The 21767-nt window shown below is 27.2% G+C and overlaps 1 protein-coding gene across 1 annotated transcript; it reads left to right on the top strand.

Annotated features, from left to right (window-relative positions):
* Nucleotides 1–16602: 16602 nt before the first annotated feature.
* LOC101256864 (histone deacetylase 6-like) lies at nucleotides 16603–19609 on the top strand. Its single transcript, XM_010320708.4, has 6 exons — nucleotides 16603–17274; nucleotides 17978–18418; nucleotides 18535–18677; nucleotides 18847–18937; nucleotides 19017–19146; nucleotides 19293–19609. The coding sequence occupies exons 1-5, from the start codon at nucleotides 16711–16713 to the stop codon at nucleotides 19125–19127; spliced, it is 1350 nt and encodes a 449-aa protein (XP_010319010.1). The 5' UTR covers nucleotides 16603–16710; the 3' UTR covers nucleotides 19128–19146; nucleotides 19293–19609.
* The last annotated feature ends 2158 nt before the right edge of the window (nucleotides 19610–21767 follow it).

A 21767-nucleotide genomic window follows, 5' to 3' on the forward strand; every position in this document is an offset into this window, starting at 1 on the left:
TTAAAACCAAACCAACAAATATATTTTTTGTTTGATTTAATTTGATTTTAGAAATCAATTTTAGTTAATAGTCGATCCAAATCAAAACTCGAAAACTGCCGACGAAATACTCTCTTCTTCCACATTTTTTTTTCTTTTGGATAATAAAAGATACTTTATATATATATAACATCTAGTTAGCTATTACATCAGGGATAAAGGAGTTCCCATACTTAACTAGATTAATACATGTGCTACAAAAATTACACAAACTTCACTAGTATTACTGGTTCTTGCTAGATTTGCCAAAACATGGTATACCTTATTGTATTTTACAAAAGTTTATCATTCACTAATTGAATTAAGTTTTATTTAATTTACATATTACTCTTTTCGTTTTAGTTTATTTTGTCCTAATTTATTTAGCTTAAAGCGACATGATTTAATAACATTTTTATACATTTTATATATTTTTAAGTTAAGATCACAAAATTAATAAAATCACTTCCTTAAACTTTATGTTAAATAAAATCAACAAATAAATTCATACAAAAGAAGTATTTAATTATTTTGGATATCGAAAGATACTCTTTCGGTCCTTATTTACTTGTCAAATATTTCCTAATTTGATTTCACTTTTTTTGGGGTCATTTTTTGACAAATCTAAGACGAATAATTTTATTTTTTCTATTATATTCTTAATTTATTATATTGAGTTAATGTCATTAAAAAAATTGGAGCAAAATATGTTTAAAACCCTAATTAAATTTATAAACTAAAAGTATAAACCATTATTTTTGAGTCAAATTAAAAAATTTGACAAATAAAAATAGACGAAAGAAGCGGACTAGTGACAAATTGGCTGGACAGATAAACGAAAGACTCAATGATTGGTGCGTCGATAGACGTTAACGTGTCCCGACAATAATATGTAGGATCACATAAATTTATTCTACTTTCGAAATTACACTCACCCTCCTCAACTTTTATTTATTTACATTTTTCTACTTTCTCTTCTAAGAGTTTTTATAAGTGCTTCACTAATTTTATTTTATTTATTATTATTATATATATATATATATATTACAAACAAATAGGTTGAGGTAATATCAAGAAACGACTTAGCACAGAGTTAATATCATGCTTAAGTATATCAATTAGGTTGAGCAAATGATAGTTTAAGCTTAGTATTGTTAAGTCATTTTCTTGACATTGGCTTTCTATAAATTCTACCTGTTTTTGAGTATTCAATTTGATGTTTTGAAGTTGAAATTTTATTTCTTGTTACGTTGATTTTTCAATTTATTTAAATAGATTTAGTTACCAATTATTAACTTTTTAAATTATTTGATTATACAAATATCTTTTATTTAGAAAAAAAACTTGTATTTAGGTCAAGTTCTAATTTTTGTAAATTTTAAAAAAATTACTCCAAACTTTTATATTTTCCTAAAAAACAGTAATCATTTATTAATTTTAATTAATATTTTATCAATAAAATTACGCCACTAATAACTAAATGCTATTCCTCTCTTCTAACTATACAGAACTTTGCTAAAAAAGATCAATTTATTTTTAATAAGTTTTAATACATTATGAACCGGTGATAAGTTTGAGTATAAGGTTAATGTATCGGTCTTATTAATTGTTTTTAATTATATTATAAGATTATTTTTTTAACGGAACATATTTATTATAAAATGAAAATACAAAATTAAAATCATTTTAAATAATTTTTAGGACTTATTGGTACAAATTATATTTTTTACAATAGTCAATTATTTTTCCAAAAATTTATGATCAAACGCATGATGAAACTTCACTTAAAAATAGTTTACTAAAGATATTTGAAATTTAAAATTAAACGCTAACTATGTTATGTAAAAAATTAAAGCAAAAAGTTGCAAAAGAATAATCATTTCTTTTTATAATCAACTAAAAGGAAAAATAAAATAAACAAACGATAACGAAGAGAATATTTCGTTCCGAGTACTCCTTTGGCATTTCAATCAAATTTATATTTTTTAAAAATAAATGTAATGAAATTAAAGGAGAAGTAAAGTAAAAAGCAATAATTATTATTATTATTATTATTATTATTGAAAAGATGTGGTAGCTCTAAACTTTTATTTTGGGGTCCATTAAACATCTTATAGATCTTACGTGAAAAATTAATGTGTCGGGGTTTATAAGAAAATATTAAACATCATTTATTATTATTTATTACTCTCTCAACTCTATTTAATTAATTACTAGTCATTAAAAAAAAGTATACCAATTAAGAGAATGTTAGACAAAAATAGTCACTTGAAAGTTTTTTTATTTAATCTTTGATTTAAATTTAGTTTTTTTTTCATCATATATATTGAATAAGAATAAAAATAAAATAAACAATCAATTAGATCTTGGTTTTGAAAAATGAAAATTATCGCGTCTAATTTTATTTTTTTTTAACTTATATTGACTTGATATTTCTGCTAAGACAATATTTATTATAGATTTATTTCACAAAAAATTAACTTCATTAGTTATGCTTTGAACTACTAATAATTTATACAATTATTTATGATAAAGGTAATATTGTAAGTAAATAATAAAACAAAAGGAGAAATCAAAAGTATTTAGTTTATTTAATAAATAGATTAAAGATAAATAGATCAACATTGATCCAAGGAAGTTTTCTGCCGGGTCACATTATTTATTATTAGTGTCAACTAACTCGTGATTTTTTTAATGACTTTGGAAACTGTTAATTACGACGTTTGTTAAGTTCCACTTAATTCCCCATATAGTGTCGGATTTTTAAATCTTTAAATTAAATCAAATCAAGAAAATTTGGATTTTTCAACCTTGACTCTTTTGGATTTTTGGGTTTTTTCGCTAAGATATTCATACAAACATATAATTTACTTGTATGTCAAATATTTATTCATCCAACCAAAATACAATTATTAAAAATGTTTCTTAAGAATACAACAGACACAATGATATGATTAATGACACTGAAATATCTAAATATATATATATATATATATATATATATATATATATATATATATATATATATAAAGAAATCGAGTGAAATAAATATTGCAAATTAACAAGTCATAAGTTGAATGATCATAATTTAAAAGTACTAAATCATACTAAAATAAGTTTAATAAGTATTAGTTACATATGACTAAATATTAAAGGAAATTAAAATAAAATTCCGTAATTTAATTGTCTAAACCAATATTAATACATTGAATATTAAAGTTAAATTGTTTTTCTTTTTGCATTAATATTAATTTGATTTGATTTAAGTTTTATTATAATTACCAATATTTGTGGACTATATATGGAACCATTCAAAATTCTAAGTTTCAAATTTGAAATAATATATTAAAAGATAAAAACTATGAAAAAGTATAAGAAATATTTAAAAATTATATCAAGTAAATATTTTTATATATAAAATAATTTTTTAAAATTATATTTATAATATCGGGTTGATTTGGTTTTGGATTGATTTTTTTAGTTATAACCAAACCAACCCAAATATAGTTAATTTTCATTTTTCAACACCAAATCAAGTCAAACTAACCACTAATCAATTTTTTTTTTCAATTTACAATTTGATTCAATTTTGTACACCTCTAAGATATACTACGAGATGACACATTTAGACCAAAAAAGATCCAATGCATTAAAATTAGGGCAGCTTTCACAAATTTATATTTGTATGCTATAGCAAAGTTTGCATAATTGCGCTCCATAACAAACATATAACTGTATAATTCGCTATACATATACAATTGTATAATTCGCTGGCCTAAATTGTATAATTCGCTGGCCTATTTCGCTGCAATTGTATAATTTACTATCCTATTTCACTGCAATTGTATAATGCACGATTGTATAATTCGCTACCTATTTAGCTGCAATATTTGTATAAAATTTGCTTTGCATATAATTGAATCGAAATAAAATGTATGTATATTGTATAATTATAAGTGTATAGGAAGAAGATATATGTTCTTCTCTCGCTTTATGCAAAAACAGAAACACAATTTATATACTTCTGTTGTATAAAGCGAGAGAAAATTGTGTTTCACTGTAATAGTATAATTCACAATTGTATAATTCGTTAACCTTTTTCGTTGCAATATTTGTATAAAGTTTGCATTTGTCTGCAATTGAATTGAAGTAAAATGTTTGTAAATTGTATAATTAAGTGTATAGCACGAAGATATATGTTTTTGCATGTGTATATACAATTTTCTCTCGCTTTATACAAAACAGAAACACAATTTATACACTTGTGTGTATAAAGCGAGAGAGGCGAGCATATGGAGAGTGGCGAGCGAGAACGGGAGAGTGGCGAGCGAGATTTTTGGGAGAGATGCGACTGACAAACTTTAACGTTTGCTATGGAGCACAATTAAATTAAACCATAGCTAATCTATTTATTTTAGGTTATTATATACAATTATCCCTTAAAATTATCGTTATGCACGGAGTGCGAGAAATTGTTCCATACGTAGAGTATAATTTATGTTATACTTCAAAATTTGTATATCTGGATCAAATATGTTTATGCATGGTCAATATATTTTAGTCATATATTCATATTCATCTTATATAGAAGCTGTTATACAGCGAAGAGAATCTTTATTTGCTTTGTGATAAGATACGAAACTATGATTGGAAAAAAGATATTTGAAACCATGATTGAAATAAAGATATTAAAAAAACTTGTTCTATCGATAGCTTATTTAATATGTCTAAATTAAATTAATTTCTATTTGTTTTTTTGTATAGTTGGCTGTTTAATGAATATTTTAGTATACGTATAATTAGCAAGGCTGGACCCAACAGCTTTACTAGAGTGTGATGTATATTCACAAGCTTAATTTGTTGAAGTATTAGGTAGATAATATAAAAAATATTTATATAATAATGTCATTTGAGCCAAATTGATAGGAAAACATTTATATTTCAGTCGGTGAAGACTCCAAATTAGATATCTTCGATTTATCATTTATCATCACTATAATATCAATTCATTACTAAATTGGTCTTTCTTCGTAACTAATATACATATTTTCAGAAAAGAGTCTAAAAATATTTTAAATTTGGTCATCAAATTTTAGAGAGAATTTTTTATCCCTGCATTATTTAATAGTGTATTTTAAAGGTATGTGTATCCACGTAGACATATTATTATTTATAATAATACAATATTTATGATGTCCACGTGGATACATAGTACATATTTTTCTACCACCAAATAAAAAATATATATATAAAGAATCGAAGTCAAAAAGCAAAAGAACCCCCAAGTCAAAGAGAGTGTGGATCAGATATAGAAAATAAAGGAAATCTGAGCTCTGTTTTTTTAAAACATCAAATCGATCTTGAAAAAGATTACGTTGAAATCAGACACAAAGAAAGATAAAAATAAAAAATAATACAAAAGCAACATAGAAGCAGAACTAGATTTGTTCTTGAAACGTTATTTGCTTTTTCAATTAGATGAAATACAATATTAAATAATGCAATTGAATAAAAAGTCATTTTCAAAACTTAATATTATTATAACAATTTAGATTAAAATTCAAACATGTTTCGAATCTTTTTTTTGTCTATTATGTAAATTTTAAGGCAGTACATGTAAAATAGGACAATATAATGGGTACTTGTTTGTTTGCTTTTACGTCTATATCTCTGATAATAAATAATAATGTCAAAAGTTTATTTTAGATAGGGACCAATCATAAGACATTAACACCAATTTGTGAGAGAGCTGCATCATATACTTATTTCTACTTAATATTAATATTTATATAGGTCTAATAATACAACATTATTCATCTTTGGCTGGACCCTTTTAGCCTTCTAGCACAATATATAGATAGAGATATATATTACAAAGAATATAAATATATATTTTTAATACAATTGTAAAATAGGTAGTCGAATTATATTGTCATAGCATTGGGTCACAATATGAGTAGAGTCGTGAGACGATCTCTTTTTTTTCTTTTTTCTTTTTTTTAATATTCCTTTTTGATGGCATGCATTTACTATTTACATAGTGTTTTTAGACATTATTGTGCTTATTTTTTGTATTTTTCTGATTAGAAAGATTTTTCAAAGATCGATAACATAAGTTACAAATAAAAATTAAAGACATGATATTTGTCGATAGAGAGCTTAGGGCGCTCTATGTACATTTATTTTCATTCATTATTGTTACACTTAGTAAGAAAACATGTTGTATCATATTATTATATAAAAATATGTCGATAGAGAACCTAGGGCGCTCTATGTACGTCATTTTACTTGTTTTTATAACATATTGTTTTTTTAAAGACTAATAGAAAAAGAAACACTTAATTAAATATTATTTTTTATGAATTTTATATTTTAACTATCTATTGTTTCTTTATTTATATAAATTTCTTTTTTTATATTAAAATTAACCTCAATTTATAATACAAAGAATAGTATATAGTTGAAGTATAAATAGAATCGCAATAATTAATAATTTACATTTGATTTTAACGGCTCTTATTTCTCTACCCTACGTATATGGATTGGTCCTAATATGGGAAACGGAATCTATGAATAACGTAGTAGTTACGGGAAATTCTCAAATTTGGATTAATTGAAACACGTGAAAATATTATATATATAAATTCATGAACTAAAATAAGTTATTTCGAAATAATTTAATTTGAATTTAATTATTTTATCATGTATATGTGATGACTTATGCAATCACTAATGTATAAAAGGATTAAATATACATAATTCAAAGATTACTATATCTCATAAAATTTTATCCTAAAATTATTATATCTTATATCTCACATAAAACGACTCTTAAACGTCATGATTAGACAAAGATGGAAATGGAAGGTTTTCTTCTCAAGGCACTACAATTACAACTTTTGACTTAATTGAATGGCAGAAATTTTATAAAGGGTTTTGAGGCCATGTTATAAAGATAACTAACCCCTGTTTGAAGTTAAGATTGTAATAATTTGACAAGATGTATCCTCACTAATTAATCAAATTATGAGCATCATTATGTCTACTAATAACTAATTAATTACTGCACACAATTCATTCTCCTTCTTTTAATCAACATTCTACGCTATGATTTAGTTATGATCATGACTCTAAAGAATCTTTCGGTGGTTGATCGATCCGATCTAATTTTTCTGAACTTTCTTGAATTAAAATTTGTGTATGAGTGAGTTTAAATTCAAATAACTTTGATTTGCTCATTAAATTTTACACAAATAGAAAGATTTTACCTAGTATTTTTTTTGTCTTGATTTTAATTTTATTGAGCACCAGATCACATTCCCAAGAGAAAAAAAAATTATTAATTTTTAAAAAAAAACATAGTGAACAAAAATGGTCGAGTCAAGATAAGTAAATACTAATAATCTATATTCTTATAATATTATAATCATAGATATTAAAACAGAATGGGCAAACATATTCCCAGAATATTACTAACAATCTTTTATATCCTTTGAGAACTAAATTAATATTTTTTAAAGAAATAACTTTACATTGAACAAAATGGTAATATTTTTGATGTAATATTGGTGAAATTGAAGATTTTAAATTACAAGGTGTCTTTGGTTAAAAATCATACTCTTCACATCTCCATTGTAAGATAAAAAAAAAAAAATCTTTAGAAGAAAACACACGGATCAAAAAACAGCAATAGAATATCATATAATGATATAATTCTAATTTGACATATACTTAAATTTCTGCACTATAACAGTAACATACGCAACGGGTCGTTTGGTTACGGTATAGGAGATATCTTATTTATGTATAAAATAATGTATTAAGTTATACTATGTTTGGTAGAAATTTTTGTTTAAGTAGAAAAGTCAACATAAGTTATATCATGTTTGGTTGCATTTTTGTAGTCCTATATAATTAATATCAACACAACTTATGAGAGAATCTATGTATAAAGTTATGAAGGGTAGAAGGTGGAATAAGTTATGTACGTGGGTATTAGTTATACATGTATTAAAGTGATAAATTATATATTTACCCTTTTAATTTATTTTATTGTTTATGATTGAAAACTTTATTGTTTTTCTATATATAAGTTTGTTGTTTTTATTTCTTTTTTATATTTAGATCATTTTTATTTATTTTTTTAATTGAAAACTTTATTGTAATCTATCAATATGTGTTGTTTTTATTTCTTATTATATATAGATTATTTTCATTTCTTTTTATATACTTACCGTTTTGATTGATTTATGCAAATATAAATATTTTTTTAATATTAAAAATTAATTGTATATTTCTAACGGTACATATGTTAATCAAATATTAGCATTATATAGTATTTAATATATTTCACATTTTATTAGCATGTATTAGTATTTTGTAAGTTATATATATTAATAATTTACAACAAGTTTAATATTCAATAGTTAATAATTCATGTATTGTAATCTCTAAATACTCTATAACTAATACCTCCATAACTAAATCCTGCATAGCTAATACCTGCATAACTAAACCCTGTATAGCTAATACATGCATAACTTTAACCAGTAACCAAACAACCCCTAAGTAGTTTCACCGTAAATTTTAGTGGAAAGACTAAGTCAATACTGAAGTTGTCCCGAATTTTCAAAAAGACACATTAACTTTGCGATCAACCTATTACCCCACTAAACAATTTTAAATAGATATAATTATATCATTTTTCGCCCACCTGACATAGAGAGTGGTGTGCACTCTCTCAAAGAGAGTGAGCAACCTATAATAAATAATATAATTTTATTTTTTATTAGTATTTTATTAATTTTTTTTTCATGTTATTTTAACTTGTTTTCCTTTTTATTTTTTCTTTCTCTTTCTTCTTTGTTCTTTCTTCTTCTTCCAAATTCCATTCTCATCTCCATCCATTAGAGCTTCTTAATTTCAATGTCATCATTCTTATCACAATCATCTTCCTTTTTTATTACTATCAATTTTACTCTCTTTAATTTTAAAATTTTATCTAAATTTTGAACTATTTGATAAACCTATCAGATTTCAAGATGATTAGACAATATTATATAGTCTTTTTTATCCGATTTTCAATTAAGTTCTTTCAATTTTTGGGAATTAATTGATTCTTTTAGAATTATCATTTCTAATTTTGAATTTATATGAAAATGAGTAGTTTATGATATACCTTATAAATTTTCTTAGAAAAATAATTAATTTTGCTATCAATAATTCAATAAAGTCTAAAAAAATAATATGAATTTTATAAAGAATTTGATCGAACAATTTTTTAGAAAAATGGGAGTAGAGCTCAATTTCACATGGGATATAGAAGGTGAAGAAAAAAAGATAATTGAGGAATGAATCACTTGAAAGTGAGAGGTGGGAGATGATGTAAAATTTAAGATAAATCAAAATTAAAAATCAAAAAGTAAGAGAGAGAAATAAAGTTAAAAAAAAAATAAAGGAAAAATTTAAGATTAAAAAAATACATTTTAAATTTAAGGGAAAAGGATCAAATATGCCCCTAAACTATTCAAAAAGGTCTAGATATACCCTCCGTTTAAAGTTTGTTCACCGATGCCCTCGCCATCCAACTTTTGGTCCAAATATGCCCTTATGGACGTTAGCTGCTTTGTTGGACATATCCAACTCATTTTTCATTTCTTTAAATGCCACATGAAATTGTCATGTCATTTTCACCTTACCACATAACATTTATATGAAAATGGAAAAATATTCGGGCTCACAAACACCTAATCCGGCCCATAAATCAACCCTCTTTTAAATAAATTATCCGACTAATTTTCAACAATTTTGTTTAATTTTTATTTTTTCGATAAATTCCAAAAATGATTGGTGTGTGAACACACTTGTTTCTTAAAATTTGAAGCTGATCGAAAAATGATATAATAATATATGTTCAAAATTATTTTATGGGTAATATGAGAGTTACAAAGTTAAGATGTTTTTTTGCAAATTCAAAACATCAGTGTGACTTTATGTCTTTTCTCTAAAATTTATAATACTATAATTTTAGGAATTCCTTTAAAAATAAAAAATTGTCGTAGGGATACAATTTTTCCTTATCAAAAAAGAAAAGACAAATACACCCATATGTTTTATTAGATATGCCTATTATCGTGCTAGATTATATTTTAACCCAAACATATTTGTTTATTAAAAAAATTGTAATATTGGAACTCTACCTTATTATAGGAATTTGAATATATTTTAGTTCCTTTAAATTTAGAGATTTGAAAAAGAAAAAGCACGTTTGAAACAAACTCCAAGTTGGCATCAAAGAAGGAATACATAAATGTAGTTAAAATGAAATAAAAAATAATTGCATTCATTATTGTCACATAAAATATGTATTTAGATAAAAAAAAATAAAAATAAAGAGGTTAGAGAATTTCTTTTACAAATTTTGCGTCAGAAAAAGAAAAAGGCGTACATTCAGCTCAAAATCTTTAAAACTTAGAGTCGATTAAATAAATTTAGATTAGTTTTGTCATTTCTAAATTTAGGTATAGTTGATTTGATGAACGCTTAATTTTATTTTCATCAATTAAATTTAACATTTAGGAATAATTGAATACTTAAATAAATTTATAAAAATAAAATTTATAACAGTGATATCTGAAGGAGGTAGTAGTTATAATATTTTAAACTAATTTATAGCTTGTCTTCTTTGTCAGAAAAGCAAAAAATGACAAGTACCTATTGATAATAATTCTTTTTTATATTATCAGTATGCTTCAACTTGTTTATTGTAGGTTATTTGATATTGTTTCAAGTTAATTACTAAATTTTGCTTGTTTTTAATATTTACCTGTAATCACAAGTAATTTAATTTGATAGGTTAAAATATTAATAACTTGAAGAAACTTAAGAACCCCAAAAGGGAAAAAAAATAAGGAAAAATTACTTAAATACACTACTTTAATTATCTTAATAACCATTTATCTCAACTTATTTTAAAAATTTCAAAAATCCCTTATTCCCCCAATTTAAAAAAATATAAAAGATACATCAAGATTTCCCACCTTTTTTTCACCCAATTGGCAAGTTTTACTTTAACAAAAACTAAATCCTATTTTCAAGCTACCTACTTCCCCATTAACATCCCCAATTAAAATTTACCATATTAATTTTATTCCTTTTCCTTTTTATTTCCCTACATTGTAGGTGTATAATTGTCTACTCCCCATTCCACAAGTTTGCAGGTAAATTTTGAATTCCAGTTTAAATTTTCATCCATATCTAATATTTTGTAGGACTCTCTTTCCATCTAACAGATTTTCTCCTTCATTCTCTTCATCTTGTGAGTTTACAAATATCATGGAAGATTGTGGTAATTCCAAACGTGTTTATGATTCTGATGATGAGTTGTGGACTGAGAATAGATCTAAGAGACTACATGACCCATTGTTGATGAAGAACAACAATGTACTTGAGCCAAAGAAGAAGACTGAAGAAATCAAGAAAAAAAGGCCAAGAAAAGTTACATCAACTGTTTCAAGACCCACACTTCCTAAGGTATGTGTTTAAAATTCATAATTTTGTGTTTTTGTTTATAATACCCTAATTGTAAACTGTTGTATATGTTTGTAAACTGAAATTAACAATGAAGATTGATACATTCAAATTAAAGTACAACCAACATGTTTCTTTACATTTTATAGTGTGTATCAGATTCATAATTTTTGTCAATAATTTTGAGTTGTGTATCACTGAAAGCACAGTGTCTGTAAAATTTTAAGATTCTTCAGTAAAATTTCGATTAGTAAAAGCATTATGTGGTTTTCAGTTTTAAGGTCTATAATATGGTAATAATTTTGTGGGTTGTTATTAGTAAAATAAAACTGTGTGGTACAGTTGTGAGATGTATCAGATACATTAATTCTATTTACAATGTTTATAAGTTCAGTTAATAAAATGTATCATACACATATTATGATTCTTATGTCTTATAATTTAACTTTAATGTATCATATACATTCAATTAAAACTTAATATGATGGTTGTTATAGAATATAATAGGTACCACTTGTAGAATGTATCATATACATCTTAAAAGCATTACGTGGTTTTCAGTTTTAAGGTCTATAATATGGTAATAATTTTGTGGGTTATTATTAGTAAAATAAAATTCTGTGGTACAGTTGTGGGATGTATCAGATACACTAAGTCTATTTACAATGTTTATAAGTTTAGTTAATAAGATGTATCATATACATATTATGATTCCTTTGTCTTATAAATTAAAATTAATGTATCATATACATTCATATAATGCAGTGCATAAATTATGTTATTTTATTTTTTGTATAAACAGGGCATGCATTATGTTATAAAAAAAAATTTCGGCGCATCCATTGTAGGGACTGCGGGTTATACGTAGCTACATTTGCAGAGTTTTTGAGTGACCAACTTGTTATACCACCTGATACTGATGGACATCTTGCAAATTACCTACGCAATAGATATGCTGCATTGTTATGGAGATACGGCAGTGACAAGGTCAATGGTGGATACATAAGTGACAATGACGATCCACCAAAGCCTAAGGGTCAATTCACAACACCAACTGAAAATGACATTGTTAACATAGATTAGTAATTAGCTGAGACAGAATGAACAAGTTTATATGTTGTTTTTTGTTGAAGACAATTATCTTTTGTGTTTTTCTAAAAGCTTATTGGTATTACAATTTTTTGTTAGCTATGAATGTTATGTTTTTTCAAGTTATTGTTTTAGAAACAGTTGTTTCTTTACAAATTTTAACTGTTTCAGTTTAAGTAATTTTGACATTTAATTTACAAAATGAAGTATATGACACTTAAGTTCTAATGTGTATGATACATTATTAAGTATTTTTCACTTATAAAAATGATGTATATGATACATAAGTATAATATATACATGAAAAAATATTGCAGTTATATATTTAGCAACTTGAATTATATGAATGTATATGATACATCATATACATAAACAAACTTAACCCTGATTAATATTACAGTGAAACGCACCACTAGAATGTATTATATCAAAATTATAGTTCATAAGGCTTTACACACTAAACATGCCGTACACATTTGAACAAGTCAAGTTTTGGGACACTAGAATCACTCATGATGGAGTATACACGAAAAATATAATATATTTTTCACTCAAATGAATGTATCTGATACATAAGTTACACAAATAAACTCAGGTTGAATTACTGTTACACTGAAACTCAAACACTGTTGAATATAATATATCAAATTTATAACTCATAAGTATGTATACACGAACCATATAGTAAACAATTGAACAAATCAATTTTTTGTACACTTGAATATCTCAAAATTCAAATTGTAACCTTCATAATTAATATCGCTTACCCAAATTCCAGAATGCCGCAGCAGAATTGAGATATTCATCTTCAAAACCTTTTTTTTTTTGAATTCTTAGTATGCAGATCAACCTTTACAAGAATATTTTTGAATTATGAAGCTCATCTGATTTAAAATTTGAATTTACTAATCAGTTACACAATCTGATGACCATTAATTGCGTGATTTCAGTTAATAATAACAGAAATCACGATAATTAATCCTAATTAATCGCAGCAGCTGTTAAAATGGGATGTATCAGTACTTATGTATCCCGCGCCAGAGTGATGTATCCCGCTTCTTTGATTTTTAAGGGATTTTTAGTAATTTCAATTCTTAAAGGAACAAATGGTCATTTTGTATTTATAATATGTAGTTCCTATAATTTATACAAAAAATAATTCAAAATGGGTCGGTTGTATTGGGCTGGGTTAACTAGTTCAGTTGAGCTGTCATTTTGTTAGACCAAGTCCAAACGAATTAATATTAGGCCCATTAGGAAAATGTTCTCCAAAAAGTTTCCAAATTTGAATGGGAAAATTGTATAAAATAGCAAACTAATAACCTAAATTAAATTGAATAGCTAGGGTTTGATTTAATTGTGCTCCATAGCAAACATTGACAAAAATTTGCCAGGCGTTTCTCTCCCAGAAGTCTCGCTCGCCACTCTCCCATTCTCGCCTCTTTCGCTTTATACACAGAAGTGTATAATTTCTGTTTCTGTTTTGTATAAAGCGAGAAAAATTGTATATACACATGCAAAAATGTATATCTTCGTGTTATACACTTAATTATATAATTTACAAACATTTTACTTCAAAATATTGCAGAGAAAAAGGCCAAAGAATTATACAATTGTGAATTATACAATTGCAGTGAAATACAATTTTTCTAGTTTTATACAACAGAAGTGTATATATTGTGTTTCTATTTTTGTATAAAGCGAGAAAAACATATATCTTCTTGCTATACACTTATAATTATGCAATATACATACATTTTAATTCGATTCAACTGTATGCAAAGCTAATTATACAATTGCAGCGAAATAGGCCAGCGAATTATACAATTTAGGCCAGCGAATTATACACTTTTATATGTATAGCGAATTATACACTTTTTATGTTTGCCATGGAGCGCAAATTATGCAAAATTTGCTATATTATACAAATATGATTTTTTTATTTGCTATATGTGAAAGTTGCCCAATTTGAATTAATATTAGGCCCATTAGAAAAATACTATTCAAAACATTTTCAAAATTAAATTAATTTTAGGCTCATCAAAATCATCATTATCATCAATTACTATGATCAGTTGCTATAATCTTTGTTATCATCACAATCGCCATGATGCCATCGTCACCTGCGTTATTACTGTTAGTTACTAACATTTGCGCAACGAGTTTCTATTACTAAATTTTCACCCTCACAACTAGCATATTAACAACTATCACCAACAAATAATCAACATTACAAATTTCATTACTATCAACACTATTTCTTACTAATATCAACCTGTCATTATTATGTTAATTACTTTATACCAATAATTTTCACCATCACAACGGTCATTACAACTATTACTGATCGCAATTACCAATTGTTACTACTAACCCCTTCACAAATCATATTCACATGATTAATGAACATAAATATTTTAATAATTTACTTTATTAAATTTTTTTCATTTAAATGGTATTATTATTGTGTTTAAAATAAATTTACATATTCAGATATTGAAAAACATATTTAATTATTCAGAATTTTTTTTGAAGTTATAAACTTAATGAAATTAAATGAATTCTTACTCCCTCCTATCTTTTTTACTTATCTTATTTTTTGCACATTTTGACTAAATTATCATTTATTTATTTATATCAATTCAATACTGCCTTTTTATTACATTAATCACTCTTCACATTTACTAAAGTAATAGTGAAGGTAGAACACATAATTTAGTAGATGGACTACTTGCATTTGAATTTAATATTATTTTAGGAGATAAATTGCACTATTTACAAAATTATATTTATGATTTTAGAATTGACAATAGTTATATGATTTAAATTATGGTTTTAAATGTTTTTATTAAGGAAAAATTATGCGGTTAAGCAAATTTATATTATTTAATTACTCATTGTAGCTATAGTTTGATATAATTACCACTCACGACTAATATTATACATTAATTATGTGGGTTGACTTCGAGTTTGTATAACTAGCTACATATGAATAATTCACCAGAATATACGATATCCCTTTCCCCCAAATCAATGAAGAAGGGAGACGTAAGTTGATTCTTCCGAAGAACCGGAAGCGAAGCGCTATGCCGGGGCGGGGGGACGGAAAAAGAAACGGCTCCGAAGAAAAAAATTGGGGTTCCCAATGCTTCTCCATGCTCAATGAGATGCGCCAACCTCGGGATGCTTTACTCCTAACCCCACAAGGTTCCGAGACGGAGCTTAACCTGAGTCTCGGTTAAGAACGGTACATATACAATTCACCTCTCTCTCCCACTCTTTGATCTCTTTCTCGCTTCTCTCCTCTCTCTCCCAATTCTGCTGGCCTCTCTCATCTCTCTAACAATCTCACTTGTTTTTTTTTTATACAAATGCATATGTATAATATATAATTATCTAACCAATATACATATACAATTCACCTCTCTCGCACTCTCTGCGCTCTCTCTCGCCTCTCTCCTCTATCTCCTAATCTCGCTCGCCTCTCTTCTCTATCTCCTAATCTTGCTTGCCATATATATAAATACATATGTATAATATACAATTATCTAACCAATACATATATACAATTCAAATCTCTCCCACTTTTTGCTCTCTCTCTCCTAGTCTCGCTCGCCTCTCTCCTTCCTATAACATGTAGCTACGAATTGTAATTATCTAATCGTAACTATGAAGAATTATTAGGTTATTTTTTAACGGCTATATGTGATAGTTTTCCTATCAATATGTCTCCATTATTTTACAAATTCAACTAATATGAAATAGAGGAAGTAATATTTTTTTAAAAAAAAAATTGATAAACTTAAAACATGTCATTAGAAAATTTAAAATTGTAATAAAATAGACATTAGTAGTATTTTTACGTTAGTAAAAAATAAATAAAGGCGACTATATGAAAACACGGAAAAAGTTTACAAAAAAGATTTCAGTTTTCTCGTTCCGACTATAATAAGGATTTGGAGCCTTTTTCCTATAAAAAAAGCGACTCCCTCTATTCTCTCTTTTGTATTTCTAAATAAAATTTTCGATTTCTTTTTGAAAGTTAACAAACTTTACCAGTTTACAGCAATCGCAATGGATTCTTCAGTCGTGGAGGGCGGCGCATCGCTCCGTTCGACGGGTACCGACGCTACAAAACGTCGTGTTTCTTATTTCTTCGACTCTTCCATCGGCGAATATGATTACGGCGAGGGTCATCTAATGAAGCCTCACCGTATTCGTGTTGCCCACAATCTTATTTTAAACTATAATCTTCACCGTAAAATGGAGATAATTGAACCGTTTCCGGCGACTAAGGAGGAAATTGGGTCGTTTCACTCGTCGGACTATGTGGAGTTTCTCTCTTCAGTTTCTCCTGAGACTATTAATGACAAGTACGATTCCTACCAGCGTAGACGCTTCAATGTTGGTTTGGACTCGGAAAGCTTTGATTGTCCTGTTTTTTATGGGCTTTTTGATTTTTGTCAAACTTCATCTGGTGGCTCAATTGGCGCCGCCGCTAAGCTTAATAGGAATGAAGCTGATATAGCTATCAATTGGGCTGGTGGGTTGCATCATGCAAAGAAAAGTGAAGCTTCTGGATTTTGCTATGTCAATGATATTGTTCTTGGAATTCTAGAACTTCTCAAGGTCCACAAGGTAAATACAAAGTACTCTGTTTTTGTTCTTTTAAGCGTAAAATAATATTCATATTTTATATGTATATGATGAATTTCTTATACGTCTTTGTCTATGATTTTGGGTTTTGCTGATATACTCTGTTTTTATTACTCTGTTTCACTTATTGGATTTGTTCCACAAGTATATATCAAAACTAAAGGGCTGTTTTTTCCCTTGAAAAAGTCGAGCTATTTGTGTGTTATTGAGAATTGTTGCTTACTTGATCGAAGGCTAGGCACTATTTGTTCTTAGGTGTGGGTCTTTTATTTGTTCGTATTGTTGTTGAGTCTGACTTGAATTGGCATTGATGTATATTAAAAAACGAAATTTTGGATGTGCTTCGATCATATGAGTTTGTATGTCTTGAGAATATAGAAAAGGTTTATAGACTGGAAGACATTGTCGATTTCAGTATAATTTAATGAATTGTCTTGTATTATTGTCTGTAAAGAAGTATTACTATATTCTTTTGTGATATTTTATTGTTTGGATGAAGCTAGTAATTTGGAGTCCAAAATACTTAACCGATTTTTTAGAATTAGAACTTAGGTGATCACTTATCAGTCACTGATATGATTTCAATAATTGCGGTTAATTGTGTATAAGTGTGCTTTGTAGGCCATTGCTGGATAACATCTTTTGCTTTGCAAGGAGAACTAACATGCTCATTGTTGTTGTGCAGCGTGTATTGTATGTAGACATTGATGTTCATCACGGGGATGGAGTTGAGGAGGCTTTTTTTACCACTGATCGGGTTATGACAGTGTCTTTCCATAAGTTTGGAGACTTCTTTCCTGGTACAGGGCATATCAAAGACATTGGTGCAAGTACCGGGAAGTACTATGCCTTAAATGCACCATTGGGTAATGGTATTGATGATGAAAGTTTCCGTAGTCTATTCCGTCCTGTAATCCAAAAAGTGATGGAGGTTTATCAACCTGAAGCTGTTGTTGTTCAATGTGGTGCTGATTCACTAGCAGGAGACAGGTTGGGTGTCTTTAACTTGTCTGTTAAAGGCCATGCAGATTGCATTCGATTCCTCAGGTCTTTCAATGTCCCTTTAATGATGTTGGGTGGTGGAGGTTATACCGTTAAAAACGTTGCTCGGTGCTGGTGCTATGAGGTGAATCTCTATTTCTCCCTTTTGGTTCTTTTTCCTGTCTATAGATTTTCACCCTATTACCTTTCACTTGTCTTATAAGTTGTTGTGCTAAGGTTGAAGTTCTTCAATATGTACAGACAGCAGTTGCAGTTGGAGTAGAGCTTGATAATGATTTGCCTTACAATGAGTTTTACGAGTATTTTGCCCCTGATTATATTCTTTATCATGAATCATTACATATGAAGAATGAAAATTCGCCCTCGGAACTAGAGAGGATCAGGTAATTTGAACATCATTCCTTTAGGGCTTGCTTTTAGTGAACTATCAGAAAATACTATCTAATAATATTCGAATCTGTATAATGTAAAAGCTTTTTCATTGTTCAATCTTTTTGAAGTATTAGCGAGTGTGAGATGATGTTATTGAACATGAATAATCGGTGGGTGCAGGAACACTTTGCTGGAGCAACTCTCGCGTTTACCCCATGTACCCAGTGTTCCATTTCAAGTGACACCTTCCGTAACAGAGGTTCCAGAAAAGGTGAGAACTAGTTTATTTTCAAGATCATTTGATTTTCATTATCAATACTGATCCTCATTTAATAATTTAATGTATGCAGGAAGACGAAAACATGGATCAAAGGCCTAAACCAGAGATAAGCCAAGATTACGATACTGACGACGAGGAGAAGTCAAATAACGGAAAGTTCAGTAATTACTACAATCTTTAACAACGAGAACTGACATGAGGTAAGGTCATCAAGTTATCTTCTACAATCCCATGCTGCTAATTCAAACCCACTCCTACTATTTTCCTTTGTAGTTTTAGTTCCTTCAGAAATTATTGTATAATTTGTTTTCCTTGAAACTGAATTGTATTGTGGCTTGTAATGCAGGTTACTTTCGTTACAAAGTCAAAGATGAGGAGATGATTTGATTGGAGGCCTCTGAGACTAAGCTGTTCAACATATGTCTACTAACAAATTTTCTGTTTAGTTAGGATGAGAAATGATAGGAACTCATAGTAACATGTTATTAATAGGCGATGTAATTATAATACACTAGTTCTGGAAAAGTGTCTTGCACGTTTGACCTCTATTACTGTTATAATTTATATAGGTCCAATTCTTGTTGATATAAAACTGCTCAACATTGTCTAAAGTATTCCTATGTATATTTTTGTGCATATAAAATAAATTCTTTTTAATGTTTACTTTCTGTCTAGAATTTAAATATCAATAATTTTTTGGGGGTTGATGAGCAACTTGTAAGGCTAGGACAATATTTTTCCCAATTAGAATTATCGTTCAAAAATTCCGAGTCCCAACGCTAAAGTTTCTTGGGACATAAATACTCCAAACAATCGTTAAAATAAAAAATGAATGAAGGGCACAAAGCAATAAGAAAAATAATGACCAATAAAAAATATTACATGAGAAGTATTACATGATGTTTTTTTCGGACAATCATGAAAATAAAAAATGAATGAAGGCACAAATCAATAAGAAGAATAGTGCGCAATAAAAATAGGGAAAATTGTATATAATAGCAAACTAATAACCTAAAATAAATGGAATAGCTAGGGTTTGATTTAATTGTGCTCCATAGCAAACGTTAGCTAAAATTTGCTAGCGTCTCTCTCCCAGAAATCTCGCTCGCCACTCTCTATTCTCGCTCGCCTCTCTCGCTTTATACATAGAAGATGTGTATAATTTTGTTTCTGTTTTGTATAAAGCGAGAGAAAATTGTATATACACATGCAAAAATATATATCTTCATGTTATACACTTAATTATACAATTTACAATTATTTTATTTCAAATATTGCAGAGGAAATGGTCAACGAATTATACAATTGCAGTGAAATACAATTTTCTCTAGCTTTATACAACAGAAGTGTATATATTGTGTTTTTATTTTTGTATAAAGCGAGAGAAAAAACATATATCTTCTTGTTATACACTTAATTTTGCAGCGAAATAGGTAGTGAATTATATAATTGTGCATTATACAATTGCAGTGAAATAGGATAGAGAATTATACAATTGCAGCGAAATAGGCCAACGAATTATACAATTTAGGCCAGCGAATTATACACTTGTATAAGTATAGCAAATTATACAGTTTTTATATTTGCTACGGAGTACAATTATGCAAAGTTTGCTATAGCATACAAATACGAATTTTTTGTTTGCTATATGTGAAAGTTGCCCATAAAAATATTACATAAGAGCTATTAGATGATGAAACACAAAGTGTAGTGGATTAATATTTTTTATCCAATTTATAAAGGGAGAAATTAAGTGCATGAAAGGTTGTGAATGAATGTGTTTAATGGTAGAAGCTAAAAGGTTTAACAATGAATGTGTTTAATGGTAGAAGCTAAAAAGTTTAACAATCCAATTCATTAAGAAATGGAAAATGATAAGTTATAACATCTAATCATGTATTTGATCTAGTTTAATTGTCATTATTGATTTAATTTTAAAATTCAGTAAAAGATTTTTTAATTTAAAAAATTGGTGAAGGACATTTTTGTAATCTAACTTTGAATTTAAAAACTTTCCACTTATAATAATATACTAGTTTTGAGGAACGTGCGTTGCACGTTACCTCTCAATGACTATAAAATTTCTGAATATTTAAAAAGTATTACCTTACGAAATACAAAATAGTACTCCATCTATCCAACAATTCTTGTCCACTATTTTCTTAATTTTACACCCTTCTTAAGAAACTATATATAGAAGATTAATTTTACTATATATTTATTTGAATATAATAAATATAATGTCTTGAAAAATGTAATAAGGAGATAAATATATGATAAGGATAAATTAGGAACTAAGTATAAAATTATATATTGATTTCATAAAATAGACTAGTATTGTTGGACATCCCAAAAATACTATCAATTATTGTTGGACGAAAGAAAGAAAAATCAAAATGTTACATTCTTGCTCTAAATTTAATAAATGCATGTAAAATACTTAACAAATTTTAAAAAAATAAAATATGATGAGACATATATTATTACAAAACCCCAAATAGAGCACAAATAATAGGAAGCACAAATTTAAAATTAACTTGCACTATCAGATAAAATATTCTTCTTTTCTTAGCCAACCATGCATTTTACGTCAAGATGACACTCCAATGTTTTTATCTTCATAGTCTCTAAAATTCAAAGAGAATAACAATTAATGAAATAAATACAAAAGTTGTAGAATTAGATTGAATGTGTAACACCAAAGTGACAAAAGAAAAAGATAACATTTACATTTCATAAAAATTAAAATACCTCTCAACTCTATAATTTAAATGAATTAAGAATAAATGGTTAATTATGACTAAGAACACGAATGCATACA

This window comes from Solanum lycopersicum, chromosome 3, assembly GCF_036512215.1.
Source record: "Solanum lycopersicum chromosome 3, SLM_r2.1".
NCBI lineage: Eukaryota > Viridiplantae > Streptophyta > Magnoliopsida > Solanales > Solanaceae > Solanum > Solanum lycopersicum.